Source organism: Lottia gigantea (genome assembly GCF_000327385.1).
Source record: "Lottia gigantea unplaced genomic scaffold LOTGIsca_30, whole genome shotgun sequence".
NCBI classification, from domain to species: Eukaryota; Metazoa; Mollusca; class Gastropoda; family Lottiidae; genus Lottia; species Lottia gigantea.
In genome coordinates this window covers 1071245-1093406 of record NW_008708987.1, presented here as the reverse complement: position 1 = coordinate 1093406, position 22162 = coordinate 1071245, and the positions used below count along the sequence as shown (strand labels likewise).

Genomic DNA, 22162 nt, shown 5'->3' with positions numbered 1-22162 from the left:
AGATAAACCAAATTGATAGAAAATTTACAAATCTTCATCCAAACGATCGATATGGAATGGTTTGAGCAAAAATAACGTTCAGAGGCAAGATAGGGTGTAAGTCAAACACTCAGTTTAACTTGTAGAAGTGTCGCCCACTGAAAAAAACCTTCATTCTATTAAAAAAGATTTTTTTTATCCGTAAGAGAAATATTATGATAAATGTCATAATTTACCGAAGACATTCCATGAGTTGTCAACCACTGTAAGCCGATAATCTAATATTAAATTGGTATATTAGACAAGCGGGGTGGTATAACGAGGGTTAGATCTGAGTGTATTACAAGATCATATTGTGTTCAAGTCCGACATACAAACTCTCCCTGATTAAAATACAGGCTCACAATTTCGAATCTTTGTATATATTTTAGATATATAAAACAAACATGTTTTGTCTTCCCTTCAGCATCGTTTCCCAAATACGGGTTTTTCATTCGTGGTCAGGACACGGTGTCCCTTCAGTTACTTTTGATATGACATGACTCGTTTGGTAGAAAACAAGAAATGGTAGCCTCGAAACGCCGTACTTTATTAAACGCAAGAAATATAGAACATGCAGATATCGGGACGGTTAGACTCTTTTCACGTCCTTGTATTTACCGAATTGAAAGGAATGGGACGTGGGATACTTGAGTATGACAGCTATGACGTTCCATGCAATTTATTGTCATGAGAAGACAGGCTATTGTCGATGTTGCACACAGTGCTTTGTTTTTCTTCCTACGGACCGACATTTCCCACCCTTTTTTATGTCTTCAACAAATTGAAAATAATAAGACATTTGTACAATGTCGGTGAGCTAGCATGTTATCGGGCTATAAAAATCAATGGATGTCGACTGGAGATTATTGATGTAATAGAGAATATTAATAACAAGTAATTGATGATGACAGTTATAACTTGTCGACAAGACATACAACTCATACCAATATACCCCTTCCTTTATTATTAATATAACTTCACTCTATCTAGACTTATACTGTATTATTTCACAGGAAAATGAAATGAAATGTTTTACTTCCTGCTATTCTGCACTTTCCAGCCTCTGATAGATATCTTGACAGTTATCGGCTGGAGTAGAGTCAAACAAACTAATATTTAATGAGGATTCTCCACACCTCCGAAGGTGCATTTGTTTAAGCTCATGGGACCATTCAACTGTGGTACATATTTTGATTTGCAAGGTTCATGCAAAGATGAGTGGCGTTAGCTGAGGAACAAAGCAGGGGGCTTTTTTTAGGGGCTACATGAAATTCTTTCACTTTCACTAAGTTTGAAAGTGGAATTGGTAAAACTCGGGTTAACATCTTTTCTGGGGGTACAAACCAGTGGCTCAACTACCATATGGTCTGCTTGAACTAAGTCAACGGACCGCAACACCTTAAAGGGGTTCTCACTATTAGAAAAATATATAAATAGCTAACAGATAATATAAAATAGTTCACACCTACAGAAGGGCAATATTATGGCCTTATTTAAATGAATTTCCCAGGCGAGGGGCCCTAACCCACTATAGTTCATGGGCCCCCATTCATCTTGAACCACTGATAGAAACACCAATGTTGATGAGAATAAATAGGCAATTAACTGTTCATTATTCATTAACTGTAATAATAATTAATGTAATATAGGAAAGCTGGCTCTAGATGCTATTCCACATAAATTGTTTTTATTTCTAGCTATCAGAATATACCCATTCATTCCCCATATCACACCATAGCTGAAATAAACACCAAAAACACTCTGATGAGCAAAACTAGAAGCAAAGTGATTGGAAACTTCACAATGTCAAGCTATTACGAAATCTTCTAATAACTTGACACCATTATGCACCTTTCTATAGTATCACAGAAGTTTGTAAATGCAGCAATTTGACTGGATTGTACGCTAGCCAACACAGCTAATCATGGCCCTCGGACTGCTTGTGTAATCGGTCGTATTTCACAAACTTCATTGATACAAAAAAGTTGGCTATTGAAGTCAGGGCATTAGACACAGTTCGTAATACCTTGACATTGCGATGATTAGAGCAAGGTTGCTGTAAGCCTATCTGTTTTTCTACCAATTGCTATTCACCTAGTTGCGTTTAGAAAGCTTCGCCAAGTTGATGCTTCCCTATTGATGCACTAACTTTCTGTATAGCAACCAAATGCCCAACCTGTTAAAATTGAAGATCTTCACCTGTTTTTGACAATCCAGACGTCAGTTCCATTGTAAACACCATAACCGACTACCAACACACCATGATCTAGTTGTGATCCAGTACAATTAGAGTCGTCGTATACTCCTTTATTATAGGTACGAAATGACGGAAGGTCAGCCTGTATATCAACTGCTACCGGACCAACATTAGCAACCGCTCTCTGAAGATCTAATTCACTACCAGATGGTAAGGCTAAATATGTTTTTATTTTGATGTTTGTAGCTGACTGGTTGTATCGACATTGTTGATTCTAAAAATAAAAAATGAATGGTTATCGCAGATCTGTTTTCAACAAGTTTGGGTTGGTTTCAATTTTGTTTCACGGAATGGGGGGGTGAGGTGGGGGATACAAATGTAAATGTATTACCTTAATCCGTTATCAAATAGCACTATGGTTATATTTCATACTTTTTGACATTGGTGCGTACTGTGTACCGTGAATGATGTTTACTCGACCACCTGTATGAAGTTAACCCCTTCAATGCGACTCCAATGAAAACGACAAATTTCTTAATTACGCGACCAGCCACTACGATGTATGTTCACTGTCATGATCATTGGCGTTTTGTTTTTGACGAGTCACTGCTCGTGAAATCAAGTAAGTCATTAAAGCATACGTTGTGATGCATATTCAAGCAGTAAAATCAAATTTAAGAAAAAACAAAGTTTCTTACGTGTGCAGCATAGGGATATTCTTTCTGTATATTCATGCCACCATTTTCTATGATATATTTAAAGGCATTAACGCTATATCCTCCTTCACAACCATAATTACCTGAAAAAATACAAAGAACCTAGTGCAGTACTGGTTGAAATTGATCTGTTGGAGCTCAGTCAGGGTTCCATATTTTGGGTCTTGGTTTGTAGAGTCTTCACTATAGCGTTCGCTCTTTTAAAATCGTCTGGCAGCTAAGTTGCCACCAATATTGCGTATATTTCACACACAAAGTTTAATAGTGTATGACAGTGTATGTACTACTCGATATATGGTATTAATATGTATGTCGATGATTCACAATCCAATCCAAAAGGGCTTCGCGTTGACTTATCTAAGTTATATTACGTGGAAGGTTTAATTCGTGTACCTTGTGGTCGAGAACAATCGACAAGATTTTGTACAGATGGAATGGTATGTTTTCCCTCCTTTTTTACTAACTGACCATAAACAGCATCTGCTGCCGCGAACGCCCAGCCATCACCGCATTCGCCCTATAAAGAACAACACACATCAGCCATTTTATATGAAATCTTGGTGCACTATGCATTATGGCAGTTTACATGACACTGCATGACCTTGTTACAGTCTTGATACCCAAGTCAATTCTGGCTCTGGTTCTGCAGAAGGTGCAACGAAATTTGAGATGATCTTAAGAAAGCTGGTGGTGATTCATGCATATTTGTAGTCTACAATTTGTATTTCAGATATATGGATAGAGTAATTGATCTGAAGGAGATAACTCTTGTCAAGTTGAAACTATTGCCTATCTGAAACTCTTGCCCATCTGAAATTCTTGCACATCTGAAATCCCATGAATACTACGATTTATTGATATACAGTACCTGATATATAGAAGGGGTAACCAGACCTCGTTTTCTCCAATCAACTTCAGTAGGAAGATCATCTGGTCGCCCTATTTTACTGGTTGACGTTACAGCAACAATTATTATAACCACCAATAATTTTAAAACCAGCATCTAAAGATATGTCATTAACGCAGAGTCGGAGTCAGGTTTACGTCCGAGAGGGGGCAAAATATCTGAGATTGCCCGAATTTCTAATTTTTTTGTGAGATTTTTGTTCGAAAAACTTGCTTTCGGGGCAGCAAGGAGGGGCCCACCTCCCCACCCCCTTTGGCTCCGCTACTGCATTAAGGAAGGAAATCTCTGTCAAATTTGGCCTCCTCTTAGTACATCGTTAGATATAGATCAAATTACCTTTGCATATCTACATCTAACAGGAAGTTTCTTTCTGTACATAATTACTGGTAGGTTAATAACTTGATTTCTCAAAACAGATGAAGCGACTAAATAGATAGAGAGTTACATTCTCTTTGAGTTAGTCTGAATCATAACGGTAGGTTGAAAAAAAGTCGTATTTCTTTTCACTGGTAATGAAAGATTGCCTAGTTGCGATAGCGTGCACTGTATACACTACTGAGTAAAGAAATCTATATATTTGCCTTACCTTGGTATAATATGTAGGTTTATTGTGAAATTAAGTAGGTCAATAAATGATAACTTAAATACTTTTAGTGATAACCAAATTATATATATATATATTTTGAAATCAAATCTAAGTGTACTAAGCGACCTTTGACTTACCTAATTTTTCGGGCATTTAAGGTTGGACTTTATGTAAACAGCGTTCATTAAAAGAGCATTACATGGAATTCTTGGCATGGCTTTATGCAAAATATCTACAATTGATGTGTCCGTTCACATTTCCAAAAGTTAAAAAGTGTCAAGTCATTCCCCTTTAATTCTGAATTGGTGACCTATTTGCACTCTATATGTGTTCATGAAGTCCTAAATTTGTTTACGGTAGATAGCTTCAAAGGGCATCTCAAAATGAAGCTATCGTACGATAATTTATGGTAGTTTACTTAATCTCTTAAATTGCTATAAATCATATTCTTTATTTTGCCAAGTATAGTTTGAAGGTGGGAAAATGAAAGCTACGGTGATTCATTCCACAGTATCTGTATCAGCACAGACCGACGCAATTCTAGTCCAGCACAGACATTCACACATTTTGGATTTGAGTCGAAGTCGGATATGCATTAGTATCTGTGGTCGACTATACTATTTTTGCCGCCGCAAATAAACACAAATTGTTATTTTATATTATTTATTTAAAATATCACAATTTTGAATTATTCATCACAAAATGATAACCGTTTTCACCAACGTATCATATTAATCGTACTCTACACTGTAAGCTTTTCTGGTTTAAATTTGGCAGCATGGTTGCCACCAATATTTTGTATATTTCACAGAAAAGGTTTTACAGTGTATGACAGTTCATTCCATTCTAAACTACTGGGTAACTAGCTTGTGTAGCGATACCACATTGGTTCTTCTTGTTTCTGGACATCATGATGTATCCTTGCATACCCCAGGTGGTTCCCCAACTGCAAAAATCAAAAGCAGATATTGATTGGTTGGAAATCGATAATATCAATGACCTATGATATTGTGGGTGCCCACTGAATAGAATCATAAAAGGACTCCCTCTTATACTTTTGAAGTTACCCAAGAACATTGCACAGTGAAAATCTCGGAATGCTTCACCATAAAGTTCCAGTATTCAACTTACGTTTAAACAAAAGAGAACTGGTGTTTGAAAGTACCAAAGAACAGTCGTCTGTGAGCTTTATGTATTGATGCCGAGTAGAACACAGACATTTTCCGTCAAAAGTCCTGGCCAATTACTATCAATTTGATCACAAGTATTCGTGCTAACCTAGCCACGAAATCTTTGGCAAATCATCCGGATGAAATGAAATGAAATGAATGGAGTTTTACGTCCTACTCTTCTGCACCTTGTGGGCTAATGAAGACGGGCAACGCCATGCAGGGTGCCATGAGGGAAATCATCCGGATGAGTATCAAGAACAAAATGCGAAATGTCAATACGATAAGACCAGAAAAATATACAAGAAAAGTGGCTAATGATGGTCATTTGGGTATTGAGTACAAATCAAAATGCTGCTAATACGAACCTGTTTTTGACCAACCAGTAATCTTTAGATTCATGTACACCATAACCAACAGCTAAAACACCATGATCTAATCTGATTTTACTGCAAGCAGGTTCATCATAAACACCACTAGCGTACAATTGGAAGGAGTTGTGACTGGCATCAATGGCGACTGAGATTGGGCCAACTTCAGCTACTGCTTTCTTGAGATCTTCTTCGCTTTCTCTCTTGACATCGACATGGCTGGTTAGGTTGGCTCCTACGTCTTTTCTCTTGAAGTGGCATTTCTCATCCTGAAGAAAAACGGGAAATTATTGTAATCCAAGTAATTATATTCAGATGTTATACAATTTTAAAACGTCATTATATGAATTGGAGGGAGATCTGAATAGCAAGATTTCGACAGGTCTTTAAAGAAACAGTCAAAGGTATTGAGGACTGCCGAGGACGTTTCGAAAGGATGACCAAATTCTTATAGTGGTATTTGTTAAAGGTTTGCATGCCTTATGGGCTAATCTCAAAGGCTACTGAATAACTCAAACTTAAGACGTTTCGAAAGGGTGTGGAAAAAATGCCAAATGCCATGCAAAACTAATGTGTTAAACTAGCAAGCATATAACGCTTGGTACAATGACATTTTTTTCAGAATTTACAGAAACCAAGAATCTCTGCTAACTAAGTGGATACGATCTAGGCGTTGGACAATAGACACGATAGTTTCTTATGTTACATTGTTAACACATGATGTTGTGTACGGGACTGGATTCGGGTACTGTGTTTGTGAGAAGATAAATAGAGTTATAGAACTTACGATGGCTTTGTATGGGTATGAAGCTTCGGTATCAATACCTCTATTTTTCTTGACGTAAATAAAAGCCTGATCCATCAAACCTCCTTCACATCCCATATTACCTGTAATAGGTTGCTAAAATTTAGCTAAATGTGTGCTGGTATAGCCAACTTTATAGCTTCGTGCAGGGGCAGACTATGCACCAATGGATATCCTGGTGTCCCAAACCATACGCCCAACAGATCGTGAAAATACTTCTTCGCCAAATGACAGTGACCGGCCCTCGTCCGACTAAACTTTTTCATCAGATTTAGACAATTATAGTTTGCAATCAAATCAGAACAAAATTATAATCATTGCAAATAATATTTTCTCGGGCCCAAAGACTGCGCTCGGTTGTCCGACCCCTCAGCCAGTCCTTGGATTCATAAACTGCCATTTATATGAGCTCTGCCAAAGATATACACCATCAAAATTGCAATGCCGCAGTCCAGTTAACCACCCTTCTAGAATAAAGTCCAGAGATGGTCATCGAGAGGGGATGTTTGGCGTGCCTTTGGTGTGTTTTTGCTTTGCGAATAAGAAGCGATAATAAACATGAAAAGTTACCCACCTTCCTTTCTAGAGCAGTCACAGAGATTTTGTTCTGAGAGGGAGACGAGTTTTCCTGTTCTCTTGAAATGTTGTCCTTCTAATGAACCAGTGGCGGAGAAAGACCAGCAAGATCCACATTGTTTCTGAAATAAAACATACAGACTCGTCTAGTTTTAGGGTTGAGGGTCGCTAAGTTTCAATGGTTAGGAGGTAGATTCGTTGCCATATCGGCTTAGGTGTCCAAAAAATAAAGCAAAAAACCTTAATGGGTGGAATTGTATGGCTTCTTGATCTCTTCCTCAGTTAAGTGGGAAACTCGGAGGTGCGAATCAGTGGCGGAGCCAGGTTTACGTCTGAGGGTTTGGAGGCGAAATATCTGAGGTATCAGATTATAAGAAAAAAAAGGGTATTGTAACCCTTCATTTTAATTAGATTGATATTAGTCCGACTTCGTACCTGATCCTTGATGGGAGTAACGAATCCTTTCTGTCTCCAGTCAACTTCTGTGGGTAAAGCTTCTACGGGTGTTTTGCTTTCATGTTTCAACCCAGATGGTTTGTAGTCTTCACCTCTGTATCCGTTCATCAAGGCGTTGAATTCAGCATTTGTCTGGAATTGAAATTAAAAAAATTGTGATTTGGGAAGTTCTGTTCTCATTGGGTTTTTGGTTACCATTGTGAAATGGTTCGAATTAATGATGCGTTATAAACATGATGTGTCCATAGAGTGTATCCACAGAAACCATCAGAATGGTTATTAGTTGGTTGGAGACGTTCGATTCCAGCGAGTAGGTTAATGTGATCTGAACAAGCTATATATAAAGACGTTAACTTGTCAACTATACCGACCAACCAACATTGCTGAACATATTATCTAAAAATAGGCTGACCAATCACAACTAAGCATCAAGGTAGAAATCAAATACTCTGATTGGTGAATATAATAAAACTAGACTGGCCAATCAGGGACAATCAATTGTAATCCTAAAATACCTACCATATCACCATAAGCATTCATTCCGAGTCTGTAGGAGTGTCTGCCCTGGTCGGCCTCTTTGTTATGTTGAGCAATAAGTTCCAGGTTAGACTCCCAGACAATTCTCCTGCAAAACAAAAGGCATAAGAGTTGATTCGCTCGGAATACAATTTCAGCATGTTTGAAATAACTGGCTCTATTCTCTATTCACGAAATATTGGGTGACGTTTTGACCACCGAAATATCTGGCTATTCCTCTGATTTTGACATTATTTTGTCGACTTGAGTACATCTGTCAAAAAGGTTTCTCTATGGTATACATTCAGTGGCGTAGCCAGGTTTACGTCCGAGAGGGGGTAGGATATCTGAGATTGCCCGAATCTCTAATCCAGTTATGAGCTTTTGCCCGAAAAACTTTCTGGACTGCGAGGTGGTTCCGCCACTGCATACATTGTCCAATAGTGAAGAACACTACCTACCTCATGTTGTCGGAAACTGGGTTGTACAGTTTACCATGTTGTTGTTTATATTGTTTCCATGCCGAGTCGAGCTGAGTATCAATAGCTAAACTGACACAACAGACAACAGCGAGTACTACAAGTTTCAACATCTGAAATAACAGCAATGACTTATCAGCAATAATGGTCTTTGTGGTATTTAATCAAGGTTTGCTAGCTTTGTGGGCTTCTTTTGTACAAATCTGAATATGTCCGAAAAGGAAGAAGCTAAGAGAGAGTCACATCAGGTTAAGGCCTGTAATCAAGTTCATTTTTTTTAGTTTGATAATGAAACTTTATTTCTTAATAAAGAAACTTAACGCCTTAAAACTAATATTATTGCCCTTGAAAAAACAATTTAACTTTCTCTTCTTTGCTAAAGAATTTAATTATCAAATATCAAATCCTTTTGCAAAAAGGGATACAATTTTTTTTGACATAGAAGTTACCCCACAAAAAAAGCATCCTTACCTTTGTTGGTGAAAATATAAAGTAAGTATTGACATGAGATCTGTGTTGTCATATATAGTTAACTGACCTCGTGACCAAGGTATGATACAGCACGAGTTGACAAGATAACAGATAAAGGGGCAATATCTGTCCCCCAATACAAAATAAACGATAAGAAGCCCGTGGCGTTTCTAGGAAAAATTAGTTGAGGGGGTCGAGAAGGTTCCACAAAATTTTTCAGGGGGGAGGGGGGAGGTGGGCACAGGCTGTGCTATCACTATGTTAATTGATAAAAAAATTGAAAGTATATGACGTACTACACGCCTGTTTGATCAGTGCTTATAATGACATCTCAGTGACGTAACTATAACAAAGCAAATGTGGCTTATGCTGATAAAGATTTTGACTATAGCTGTAAAAATGGTTTTTGTTAAAAAAAAATGTAAAAGACGTGATTTTTGGCTCATGGAAAAAGACCTTGTAACGGCCCTTCATCTTGGGCTTTGATAACAACGAACGAAGTACAGGCAAGTGGCCTGTTTTGATTTTGCATTGTCATAAAAAAAACTGGGACTTCACCCTTAATCTTGGCTGATTTAAATGCATACAGCTGATAAACTAGTAGGACTATATTAAAAATAGTGATTATTATTATTGCATAATCATACTTAATTTTATACACGCCCACTTAACCTAATGATCTCTATAATATATCAATTGCCTAGAACATTGTATATTTTAAGCCGATTTAAATAGGCTACTCGTTTTACAATATTCATCACTTCCTAAATTCCTATAAGTGCATAAATAGGTTTTGAAGGTTTCCAATTTCACAGATAGCCTAAAGCCCTTTACTGTCAACGCCTATCTAAACTATCTGTGAACAGTCTATCTATATTTGGACCATAGAAAATGAACGCCATTCAAATTAGCTAGGAACCCCCACCCACCCTTTTTTTCAGAGGTACGCATTCAGAAATTTTGTACTGATTAGCCATCCATTTAATCAATCGTACTTCAAGATTTTTTATCTTTGCTAAAAGTGTTCACAGCTCAAAATCGAAAGTTGAGCCTTCAAATCCATATGTGTCCGAGTTATCCTTGTTCAAAAGTTAAAAAGACGATTCGTCTTTTCTTGAGACTCTGTCAAAGACATGTAATAAATAATAATATATAAACTCTTTATTTTACATGGGTCAGAATTAGATTGAGAAAAAGATTGAGGTTTTCTGAAAGTATCTAATATATTACGCCTCAAAATCCCTCTTACAGTCAAATATAATTTCTTTGGCAATTTTTAGATGCGGAAAAATTGTTAGACTTTGTCTTCCCTTTAATGATAATAATTTAAGACTGGATGAACGAGACTTCTAACTTTTCGTAACGAGTTATCTTCCCATCGAAACTCGCGGTAAAAAAAATCGGGGAAGATAAAAAGAAATTTTCTGCTTTGTTTACAAACAATCGAAGCCTCTCTGACAGCTAAAAATTTCACCATGGGTGTAAGTTATATTAGAGAATACACTAGCGAAGTCAAAAATTGATATTTTTGGACTTTATTTGATGTTTTGCTAAGTTTTTAGAACCTATATTTGTTTACTCCCCCCCCCCCCCCTCCTCTTCCTCGCAAACGAGTTACAATATCATACTTTTGCTTTCATTTGAATGTCATAGGAAATTATCAATGTAACTGTCTCTGTAAGTTCTGTCTGAGCGCTAAGATTCTTTAGAGGTTTTTTTTAGAGACGTTTTCTAAACTTTTTAGGTGTATCAGGGTCATTTATGGCATGCCACATGGCTTCAATATATATTTGCATCATTCCAATTTTCAGTCAGATGTTTGTGATTCTTGTATTTATGGAGATGCTTAATAGCAGGGGAAATCACTATTCTGAAAGTTGCCTATAAATAGTCGTCAAACGTGCTTAGGCGTAGTGTTGGACTAGAACCATGAACATCTGACTGAAAAGTGGAATGGTGTAAATTGATCGCTATCAGTCTCCCGATACACATACATTAGAAAAATTCTTACAATTCATAGTATGTTAATGCACTCAAGATTAGCTTGTTAGTCACTTAATAAAAAGATATGTATATTTTTAGAGGAAGGCAACGAAAAATACAAATAAAGAAAAAAGCAAGGAGAAGAAATTAAAAAGAAAAGAGGTGGGTACCAAAATCTTCAAAGAAAAATTATTACTTTTGGTACTGGTAGTTTGACATACTGTTTTAGCAGTACAATCTTTGATATGATTTTGATCATTTTAAGTTGTGCTCTTGTTCTGATGCCAATATAGAATTATTGAAGATAATCATTTTTGTGTGTATCCAATTGCAAGTTGAAATTTGAGGGTAGCTATTGTCCTTTCCGCTTCATGCACCGAGTTTAGTACATGTGCTACAAGTGTTTTATTTTCATATCTTAATTAATTAAGGTTTGTCAAATGCGTTTATTGTGAATTATATTGACGGTACCCTCGTAGCTGTGTGCGTAGTCGGAAATACTCAAACTCAGACGTTTGTGTTCGTTATATGGCTACTTTCTTGTAGTTTTTTGTTAATGGCCTTGTTGTCACTTCTACTAGCCAAGATGGCGGAACCCGATTCTTCTCCGATGCTCCCTCCTATGAATCGAAGTTTTAAGTTGTGCTCTTGTTTTGATGCCAATAATGCTGATTCCATCATCATTTATGTTTTGCAGGAAAATGCCAAATTGTCTGCCAGTAGAGCTAAAGTTGATGCTGCCAATAAGGTCAGTATTTGGGTGTTCATGTATTCGAATTATAATCTTAAAGATGGGTTTCCTTATTTTCATTTATGAAAATGATAATGCTAATACTTATATGAATAGAAAGTAGAGGTGTTCTAATTACTTGGAAGAATCACATGTCCATAATTAATTCATATTTAGCTAAATTAGAAGCGAATTACCGGCAAAAATTCAATGAGTGACCGATCAGGAAAGGTCAAAAAGTCTTCTTTTTTTGTTTATCCAGACTGTGCTATGATTAAGAATACATGATAATTAATTAGAAACACCAATTTATCAAATAGTTTGCTTAATTTCACACTAAAAAATAAGGAAAACCATCTTTAAAAGGGGTTGCAGAGGCTGTTTTATCATTCACTGCTTTTATTTGCATCATTCAAATTTGTCATCAGATGACTGTGATTCTTGTAATTTTGGAAATGTTTAACCATAAATGACAATGATATCATAAAAACTGTTATAATATTCAAAGGCCTTTGCGATAGGAACTTTATAAAACAGTTAGTTTTGGTGGAATTGTAAGAACCACAGATGTCTGGAAATTGAAATGATGCAAATTCTGAATTGATGCTCTCCTGATTTAAGGAAACTCTTTGAACAGGAGCCAGTTATTTCATTGACAAATGCTTACCAGTGTTTTGTACTTTTTCATATCATATTATTGTTAGCTTTTTTCAAAATATTAAAACTGTCCATGAGTTTCTCTCTCCATGTTTCAATTTGATTTATTGTTTATTTAATTTTAGTTGGACAACCCAATGGATTCATTCACTGTGTTTAAGAAATTTGAAAGAAATGGGTAAGTAATATTTTTCTACGAAATTTCTTCTCTCTTGTATATCCATAAGCTAATCAAGAGAGAAATAATCAAAAATATATTTGAATTAAAGAACACCATCTTTAAAACTGTAATTTTCAGAGAATTGTCAGGTATAACTTTTGAATTAAGGCGTTCAAACTGAATTTTAAAGATAGTTGTCATAAAAAAACTTGTGAATCCCAAGCAAAATTTCTTCAAAGTTATTTTATATTGTAGATTACATCTATGTATAGAATGTAACAGAGTGACTGATCTCGATGAATCTGTGATAGATTGGGCTTTTCAACTCACAAAATCAAACATGGAAACTCTGTAAGTATATATGTGAATCATTTCAGTGGCTTATATTAAAGCAAGTGTCTTAATTTTGATGTATAAAATAGATTTACCTTGTTTTAGAACATACATTCGTCACCACAATGTTTCTTTTATAGGGGGAAAATCATTCCCCTGGCCTGTATTTTGTTAACTTGTGGGACACTGGACATGATAGTATATCTGGTAATGTCTCGATAGACTCATTAATGGTTCAACCTTGATTATATACCACAATTTATGAAAAAGGTTGCTTTTGTCATGCTGAAAATTTTCCATGTCATCCTATTTCCATGTCATTCTATTTCCATGTCTTTCTATTTCCATGTCTTTCTATTTCCATGTCATCCTATTTCCATGTCATCCTATTTCCATGTCATCCTTCATCCTATTTCCATGTCAATCTATTACCATGTCATCCTATTTCCATGTCATTCTATTTCCATGTCATTCTATTTCCATGTCATTCTATTTCCATGTCATTCTATTTCCATGTCTTTCTATTTCCATGTCATCCTATTTCCATGTCATCCTTCATCCTATTTCCATGTCAATCTATTACCATGTCATCCTATTTCCATGTCATTCTATTTCCATGTCATTCTATTTCCATGTCATTCTATTTCCATGTCATCCTATTTCCATGTCAATCTATTTCCATGTCACCCTATTTCCATGTCATTCTATTTCCATGTCATCCTATTTCCATGTCTTTCTATTTCCATGTCTTTCTATTTCCATGTCATCCTATTTCCACGTCATACTATTTCCATGTCATTCTATTTCCATGTCATCCTATTTCCATGTCATTCTATTTCCATGTCATCCTATTTCCATGTCATTCTATTTCCATGTCATTCTATTTCCATGTCATCCTATTTCCATGTCATTCTATTTCCATGTCATTCTATTTCCATGTCATTCTATTTCCATGTCATCCTATTTCCATGTCATCCTATTTCCATGTCACCCTATTTCCATGTCACCCTATTTCCATGTCATCCTATTTCCATGTCATTCTATATGTAATTTTGTAGGTATGAGGACAGTGAATGGGGATGGAAAGATAAAGACAAGAGAGAAGAAATGGTGGATGATAATGCCTGGTATTTAATCGTAAGAGATGAAGGATATAAACCTGTGGGTTTCGTACATTTTAGATTTGATATGGAATATGACGAAGAGGTTTTATATTGGTAAGTTTTAGTCGATAGAAGATATTCTGTATCACTTCCTTTTATGTTTTACATTCGTGCCATTATGTGTTGGTTTTATTGTACTGTGGGTGGATCTCGGCAAGAATTTGGCAGTATACCTTCAAGAGAGCTAAAATGATATTCATGATATTTTATCGCCATTCAGACTTGTGTCGTCATAAGTTGAATTAGATCGGCCATTTGCGGCATCCTTAGTTAACACTTGTTTTTCCATGGATCTCAAGTCAAAGATGGCAGTATACCTTCAAATTTGTTAAGATGATATTTATGATAAATGTATCGCTTACCTGATTAATATCATCACAAATTGAATAAGATTGACCATTAGTGACATCATTCATTAGTGAGTTCTGGCCCATTAATGTGTTTTTATTCTATATTTTAAGTTATGAAATTCAGCTTGAGAAAAACTACAGAAATAAAGGATTAGGGAAGTTTTTAATGCAGATATTACAGTTAATAGCTAATAAGTGAGTTATCTTTCTTCAATAACGTAGACATCACTTCACAACTTTTCAACAGAGTGCTTTACTCTTAATTAGAACACATGCAGTGTACTGTGAGGACACATTATTGAGGGAGGTGATCTTGGTATTATTCTTTTCCCCACTTGTTTCTTATTAGCCTAAATCCAGTACAGTACAAACTGGGTTTTATCATTTACCTCCCTTGTTTGGGCTTGAAACTTCCGTGCTGTTGTTATTTGTGTAAACCACCATTCTTACTGTACATTTTTGTAATATATTTATTTGAAGAGTTTTCTCTAGAGTGCGATTAATTTTGGAATGGTGATGCACATTTGATACAGTTTCAAACCTGTCTAATATGATTATAGATTATTTATCTCCCCTGTTTGGACTGGTAACTTTCCTGCTGCTGTTATTTGCGTAAACCACCATTCTTACTTAAAAATTTTTGATATCTTTTATTTGAAGAGTTTCAGCTTTAAGTGTGCCTAATCTCTGATTGGCTACGATCCTGTAAGAATAATAAATAGCTTTCATCGTCCTAGATTCAGTTCTCAACTTCATTGAAATAAAACACTGTAACACTAGTTCGAATGTTTATACTTTGTATTTTTATAGAACTGAAATGTTAAAGGTGATGTTAACAGCATTTAAACATAATAAAGATGGCTTTGATTTCTTTACTAAAATTATGAGGTAAGTTATATGTACTGTGGCTTAGGCTCAGCATGAAATAAACATAAGCAAGTACAGTTTTTGTGGTTGTTATGAGGAATTGCTTTCTTTAATTTTGAAGAAATGTGATCTAAAAAAATGAATTCACCCACCATTTAAATGAATTGTCACTATTGCATATGCTTTCATATTCAAAGCAAAGCAATACAAAGGGAGATAACTATATATATATTAAATCACGATTACGTTTACACAGTATCACGCAATTTGATTGGATAACAGCAGTTACTTGTATTCGGTTTATATCTGTGTAAACGGAATGAAAATATAAGCTCCACCACTTACCGGAATGCTTTTATCATTGAATTTGATTGACGTGGCCACTACACAGCATCGATGTCGTTCCTTTGAACGTCAACAGAGCTGAAATCGACACCTCACTGAATGATAAAGGTATTTTCCAAATTCCCTCGAATGTATACACTCCAAATTCCAACAATATCTATGTGGATTTATACAGTGTACACAGGTTTTCTCTATTTATAAATCAACTGAAAAAATGTTCAGGTCATTCCATAAGTGATTTTTGTCTTTATTTTATTTTAGCTTCCAAGTAGATGAGACCTCGCCAGAAGCCTCACTATATGAAGAAAGTTATACTTATGTGATATTAAGCAAATTAACCAAAGTTGGTAAAGAAGCTATGGCAATTCTTGAAGCCCAAGAAAAATTGGAACATCAGAGCCAATGCTGCTCAAGTGGGTGTGGTCGTGTTCATTGATGGTTTTATACTGTAGACTACTAAATTTTAAGAAGTTTTGTTGCTGTAAAGAATTTTCCTGTAGTGCTTTAAAAAAGATACCTTTAAATGAAATGAAATGGAGACTTCCATCATACTGTTTCGCTCCAAATTGGGCCATTGAAGATGAGATTAGTTTCATTTGAGAATAACCCAGTGCAGAGAAATAGACCATGACATTTCAGTTTATTACCACTTAAAAAATGTGTTGATTTCTCATGTCATTAGTCCTTTAAGGTAGAACTGAGAACCTTAAATTTCATTTATTGTTGCCTTATTAAAGATTAACTTGTAGATGATAATGTAAAGCACTATAGGATGTAGAATGTCCAGATGATAAATTAATAGTGTTTGAAGATAATGATTTGTTTTATAAGAATACTGTAGAATTGAAACATATTGAAATTTCTTTGTGTGGTGTTTACTATAGGTCAAATTTTGAGATTTGAATATCAAATTTCTAAGGTATAGTTTCAGCCTGTATATTTTCGAATCATGAACAGATTAAATGAGGCACATTAAATGTCATTATTACAAATACAGACTACAAATACAGGAATTATATTTCAAAAGTCCATAGCCAAAGTGTTTGTTTGTTTGTTCTCATAGTGCTGCAGAAAGCATCTGCATTTGATGGCAAAATTATTTTATTCCCATTGCCCCTTCCTAATTTGCCCCCAGTCTATCCAATCTTATATCATTTTGCTACCCCATGAGTGAAGTGGAAAGGGGCGTGAGGAGAAGGGGTGATATGGGAAGACACAGCCCCAATCAGGCAGATAATTTTTATACTAACCTTGTTCAGTGGGTCAAATCATGTATTAATTCTATTAAAAACTTTTTATTAACAAATCTGTTATGATTTATTTCAAACATCACATTAATGGTATGCATGATTGCTTTGTATCTGGGCCCTAGATTTTAAATGATACCCTTACACACAAATATTCGATATGTGATCTTTGTGCCTCATTGATTGGTTATGATGAACTTAGCAATGTGAAAACTGTTGAATGTCAAGGTGTCCTGCCAGCTTCATGGACACTGCTGAGAATTGTGGGATGACCTATGGATTGATACAAAATAAAAACAATCAAAATAGATTTTATTTATTTATAAATAGCATATTTTGGCAACAAAGTAAACAAGCAGTAAGATAAGAGAAAAAGATGATGAGGTACAGAGAGGAGGGAATTTAATTGGGAGGGACAAGATGACTAATACACACAGAATGAAATATTCCTTAAAACAATGTATTACAATTTGTCAGATGGGATAAAGGCGCTTAAGGGGCATGACTGAACACTAGTTTAATGGACTAGCTTCACTGGATGTTCAGTTGGATTGGTTTCTGCTATGCAATTGGGTCACGAGATGTGGGTTTTTTATTACTTCCCAAGGTATTCGAACACCAAGGATAGACTTATAAGAACATAAATGAGGAATCAAGCAAAATAAAAAATTGGAATGATAACAAATTTCACTTAGAAAAAAACCATTGGGATGAGCAAAAAGGGGGACTATAGCAAGATTAAGCAATATTGGAGACCTTGAACCATAAACAGAACAAAACATAAAATAACATAAAATAACAACACTTCAGCATAATACTTAACAGGAATGTGACTTAATAATCTAATGGCACAACAGCAAATATTCTCCATAACTCAATATGAAATGAGCAGCTTTACACTTTTATAGAAATAACTTGTAGATTTTAGTATTACACATCTTTACAATGTCAAGCTATAAAGAACGGCATTTAATACCTTGACTGTAATAGCCAATGGAATGCCGGTCTAGCGAATACAGCCAATCAAAGTCCTTGACATGACATTATTGCTTATGGTCTACGACAAAGTTCGTAATAGCTTGACATCGTGAAGGTGATTACTGTACAGAAATACATGCAGGTATACGTATAGCAATTGAGCTTCAGTAAATACATTATAATTATATCACAGGCAAATAGACCAGAAAAATAGAACAATTTGGTATTTCAGGATAATAGGGGACCATCCTAAATGATATTATGAACTCTATATAGTCTACTCTTAAAAAGAACAATCTTATAAAACATATTTCTAATACGAGACCATTAATTTGTTAAAAACATACTACAAAATAAAATAAAATACAGAGATGCTATTTATGGTATATTTTCAATTAAAACATTGAAATATCTCCAATATTAAACAGAAATTTCATTAAGTTATCTTTCATTCAATATAACTTTCTCAAACTAGAGTCAAACATTAGATTGGATCAAACTAGAGTCTTATAAACAATCAACAAGAGTCACTAGGTTGACATATTTTATCTAAAAAACAAATTGAGATGTGTTTCATCAATTCTTAACAAACACTAGTGTTCAAAAATATATTTCCAATCGAGAAGTGTATATACTACACTAATAAAGTATCATATTAAAAAGTTATAAAATATCCAGAAATAATAAATATCTAGTTCTATATACATTGAGTGAATAATGATTGCATAGTTTATAACAAGTGATTGAAGCACCAATATAAATTATATACATATTGCACGGGTTGATATGTTTTATAACAGGAATGTTTTAATAAAGTTATTTCTCATTCACTTGATCAATTCATAAAATTCCCTTTTCAATACCACTAAAGTTTACATGTGGGCCTAATTAAGGTAGAGCAGAAAAATTTGTGATAACACCATTTATAATGTAAAGTCTGCATAAGAAGGGGTGAGCATTATATTTGTAACTATACCGTAAATAAAACAGTACAATTATACCCTCTAATGATAAGATCTATTTGTTCACAATTCCTAAAAATTTCAATGGCCTTGCTCAAACAAGATGCCTTTTGGACTAGGAAAAAAACAATTTCTTTAAAATTTTAAAACAGACTTATCTCATATTTAAATACTTTAAATATCTTTAAACAGACTTAATATAACTTAAAATAGACTTAACATATTTTTAAAATAGACTTAACATATTTTTAAAATAGACTTAACATAACTTAAAATAGACTTAACATATCTTAAAATAGACTTAACATATCTTTAAAATAGACTTAACATATCTTTAAAATAGACTTAACATATTTTTAAAATAGACTTAACATATTTTTAAAATAGACTTAACATAACTTAAAATAGACTTAACATATCTTAAAAATAGACTTAACATAACTTAAAATAGACTTAACATATTTTTAAAATAGACTTAACATATTTTTAAAATAGACTTAACATAACTTAAAATAGACTTAACATAACTTAAAATAGACTTAACATATCTTTAAAATAGACTTAACATATTTTTAAAATAGACTTAACATATTTTTAAAATAGGCTTAACATATCTTAAAATAGACTTAACATATCTTAAAAATAGACTTAACAAAACTTAAAATAGACTTAACATATTTTTAAAATAGACTTAACATATTTTTAAAATAGACTTAACATAACTTAAAATAGACTTAACATATCTTAAAAATAGACTTAACATAACTTAAAATAGACTTAACATATTTTTAAAATAGACTTAACATAACTTAAAATAAACTTAACATATCTTTAAAAAATAGACTTAACATAACTTAAAATAGACTTATCATATCTTTATAATAGACTTAACATATCTTTATATAGACTTAAGATATCTTTAATATAGACTTAACATATCTTAAAATAGACTTAACATATTATCTTAAAAATAGACTTAACATATCTTCTAAAATAGACTTAACATATCTTTTTATAGACTTAACATATCTTTAATATAGACTTAACATATCATTAAAATAGACTTAACATATCTTTATAATAGACTTAACATATCTTTATAATAGACTTAACATATCTTTATAATAGACTTAACATATCTTCTAAAATAGACTTAACATATCTTCTAAAATAGACTTAACATATCTTTTTATAGACTTAACATATCTTTATATAGACTCAACATATCTTAAATTAGACTTAACATATCTTAATATAGACTTAACATATCTTAATATAGACTTAACATATCTTTATATAGACTTAACATATCTTTATATAGACTCAACATATCTTAAATTAGACTTAACATATCTTAATATAGACTTAACATATCTTTATATAGACTTAACATATCTTTATATAGACTTAACATATCTTCTAAAATAGACTTAACATATCATTAAAATAGACTTAACATATCTTTTTATAGACTTAACATATCTTTATATAGACTTAACATATCTTTTTATAGACTTAACATATCTTTATATAGACTTAACATATCTTTATATAGACTTAACATATCTTTAATATAGACTTAACATATCTTTATATAGACTTAACATATCTTTATATAGACTTAACATATCTTTATATAGACTTAACATATCTTTAAAATAGACTTAACATATCTTTATAATAGACTAAATATATCTTAATATAGACTTAACATATCTTTATATAGACTTAACATATCTTTATATAGACTTAACATATCTTTATATAGACTTAACATATCTTTATATAGACTTAACATATCTTTATAATAGACTAAATATATCTTAAAACAGATAGTTCAAATTATGGGCTAGAATTTTTCATGAGGAGTAGAACAAACAATTGACTAATGGTCGAAAGTGCAAAAGGTATCTTTATTTCCTAGTCTTGTACCTTTATGCAAACGAAAATGTTTGAAATAGAATCTTGTTCAAGTTGACTATTTGTGATAAAAAACACGAGGCTTTAATTAGGACCAATTGTATTCATTTCATTAGTCAAAAGCTAAAATTGATTTAAAATTCAATTTTTTTTAACCAATCAAATTACTATATATCGTTAAAGGGATTGTAAAGAGGATTTATAAATTTTGTATGTGGTTTGGGGACATTGGACATTGGAATGGTGGAAATTGATGCTATCAGTTTCCCTGATACACACAAAAAATCTTGAAAATCTCTTTACAATCTCTTTAAATCAAAGATGTTTTTATTCTAGTTATTTTCACTATAAGGCCCCTGGTCTCTCCTAGAGATTGATAACCATTATCACCTTTATATATATCAATCAAGCTGTATATATATCAATCAAGCTGTATATATATCAATCAAGCTGTATATATATCAATCAAGCTGTATTCAGTCTATAACTCATCAAACAGAAAATAAAGTACTGATTGCCGACCCTAAATCCACTAGCTGAGAAAAAAGTTTGACAAATAAAAAGCACTATAAAAATATGAAAACTTAATACATTAAAAACACAGTTTATAAATAAATCTATTTCAAGTCGTGTCGTATTTAGACACTTCATATATCCCCTTCTTAAAGAACGGGTCGAATTCACCGATAATGTGACGTGATAGGTATTTGTTTTTGGAAGGATGTAGAGGACAGTTTTCTAATCGAAGGCACAATTCCATTAAATGTTGTATATACTCCTGAAAAAAAAATGAAATTTTTATATCCATTTACAGAGTATACAAATATTTCTTTTTATAATCAATAAATACACTAAGATATAGATATATAACATTTACACCACAGGACAAGTCTGTACCACCAAAACTAATTTTTTATCATTGTTATAACTAACAAAACATTACTTAACTAACCAGCACTTGTAAATGAATAGTCCTTGCTTCGGACCTAGGCCTGTGCTTTCTATGAGTTAAATTCTCATTTCACCTAAACACTAACAAAGAAAATTTCTGATGCCTGTGCCAGTGCTTTCGAGAGTTGGCCCTGTGTCTGCTCTCTCCCCTAATATCTAACACAGAAGTATAAATTGTAGACAAAACAGACATAAAATTAAACAGAAAATTTTACCTCTAACTGTTTCTGCCTTTCTTTTACAACT

The 22162-nt window shown here is 33.5% G+C and overlaps 3 protein-coding genes across 3 annotated transcripts; 1 reads left to right on the top strand and 2 right to left on the bottom strand.

Annotated features, from left to right (window-relative positions):
- Positions 1 to 1656: 1656 nt before the first annotated feature.
- LOTGIDRAFT_161642 (hypothetical protein) lies at positions 1657 to 4219 on the bottom strand (the record flags this gene model as incomplete). The annotated part of the gene is made up of 6 exons (XM_009057491.1): positions 1657 to 1759; positions 2221 to 2492; positions 2917 to 3017; positions 3328 to 3451; positions 3803 to 3937; positions 4178 to 4219. The coding sequence occupies 6 exons, from the start codon at positions 4217 to 4219 to the stop codon at positions 1657 to 1659; spliced, it is 777 nt and encodes a 258-aa protein (XP_009055739.1).
- Positions 4220 to 5076: 857 nt separating this feature from the next.
- Positions 5077 to 9304, bottom strand: LOTGIDRAFT_189728 (hypothetical protein). The gene is made up of 8 exons (XM_009057490.1): positions 9271 to 9304; positions 8782 to 8912; positions 8324 to 8429; positions 7784 to 7936; positions 7347 to 7470; positions 6755 to 6855; positions 5965 to 6236; positions 5077 to 5373 (listed from the first exon to the last, which is right to left on the bottom strand). Exons 2-8 carry the CDS (start codon positions 8910 to 8912, stop codon positions 5274 to 5276), a joined length of 987 nt encoding a protein of 328 aa, XP_009055738.1. The 5' UTR covers positions 9271 to 9304; the 3' UTR covers positions 5077 to 5273.
- A 2640-nt stretch (positions 9305 to 11944) lies between these two features.
- LOTGIDRAFT_56489 (hypothetical protein) lies at positions 11945 to 16207 on the top strand (the record flags this gene model as incomplete). Its single annotated transcript, XM_009057418.1, has 7 exons — positions 11945 to 12001; positions 12766 to 12818; positions 13056 to 13151; positions 14192 to 14350; positions 14758 to 14841; positions 15457 to 15534; positions 16120 to 16207. Coding segments are annotated over 7 exons (615 nt in total), but the record flags the coding sequence as incomplete, so codon positions are not given.
- Between the last annotated feature and the right edge of the window lie 5955 nt (positions 16208 to 22162).

Coding starts and splice junctions, on each gene's coding strand:
- LOTGIDRAFT_189728 (XM_009057490.1), bottom strand. CDS start 8,912: ATGTTGAAACTTGTAGTACTCGCTGTTGTCTGTTGTGTCAGTTTAGCT. Junction 7,937..8,323: donor TGAATGCTTATGGTGATATG/GTAGGTATTTTA, acceptor TTTCAATTCCAG/ACAAATGCTGAATTCAACGC. Junction 6,856..7,346: donor TGACTGCTCTAGAAAGGAAG/GTGGGTAACTTT, acceptor AACCTATTACAG/GTAATATGGGATGTGAAGGA.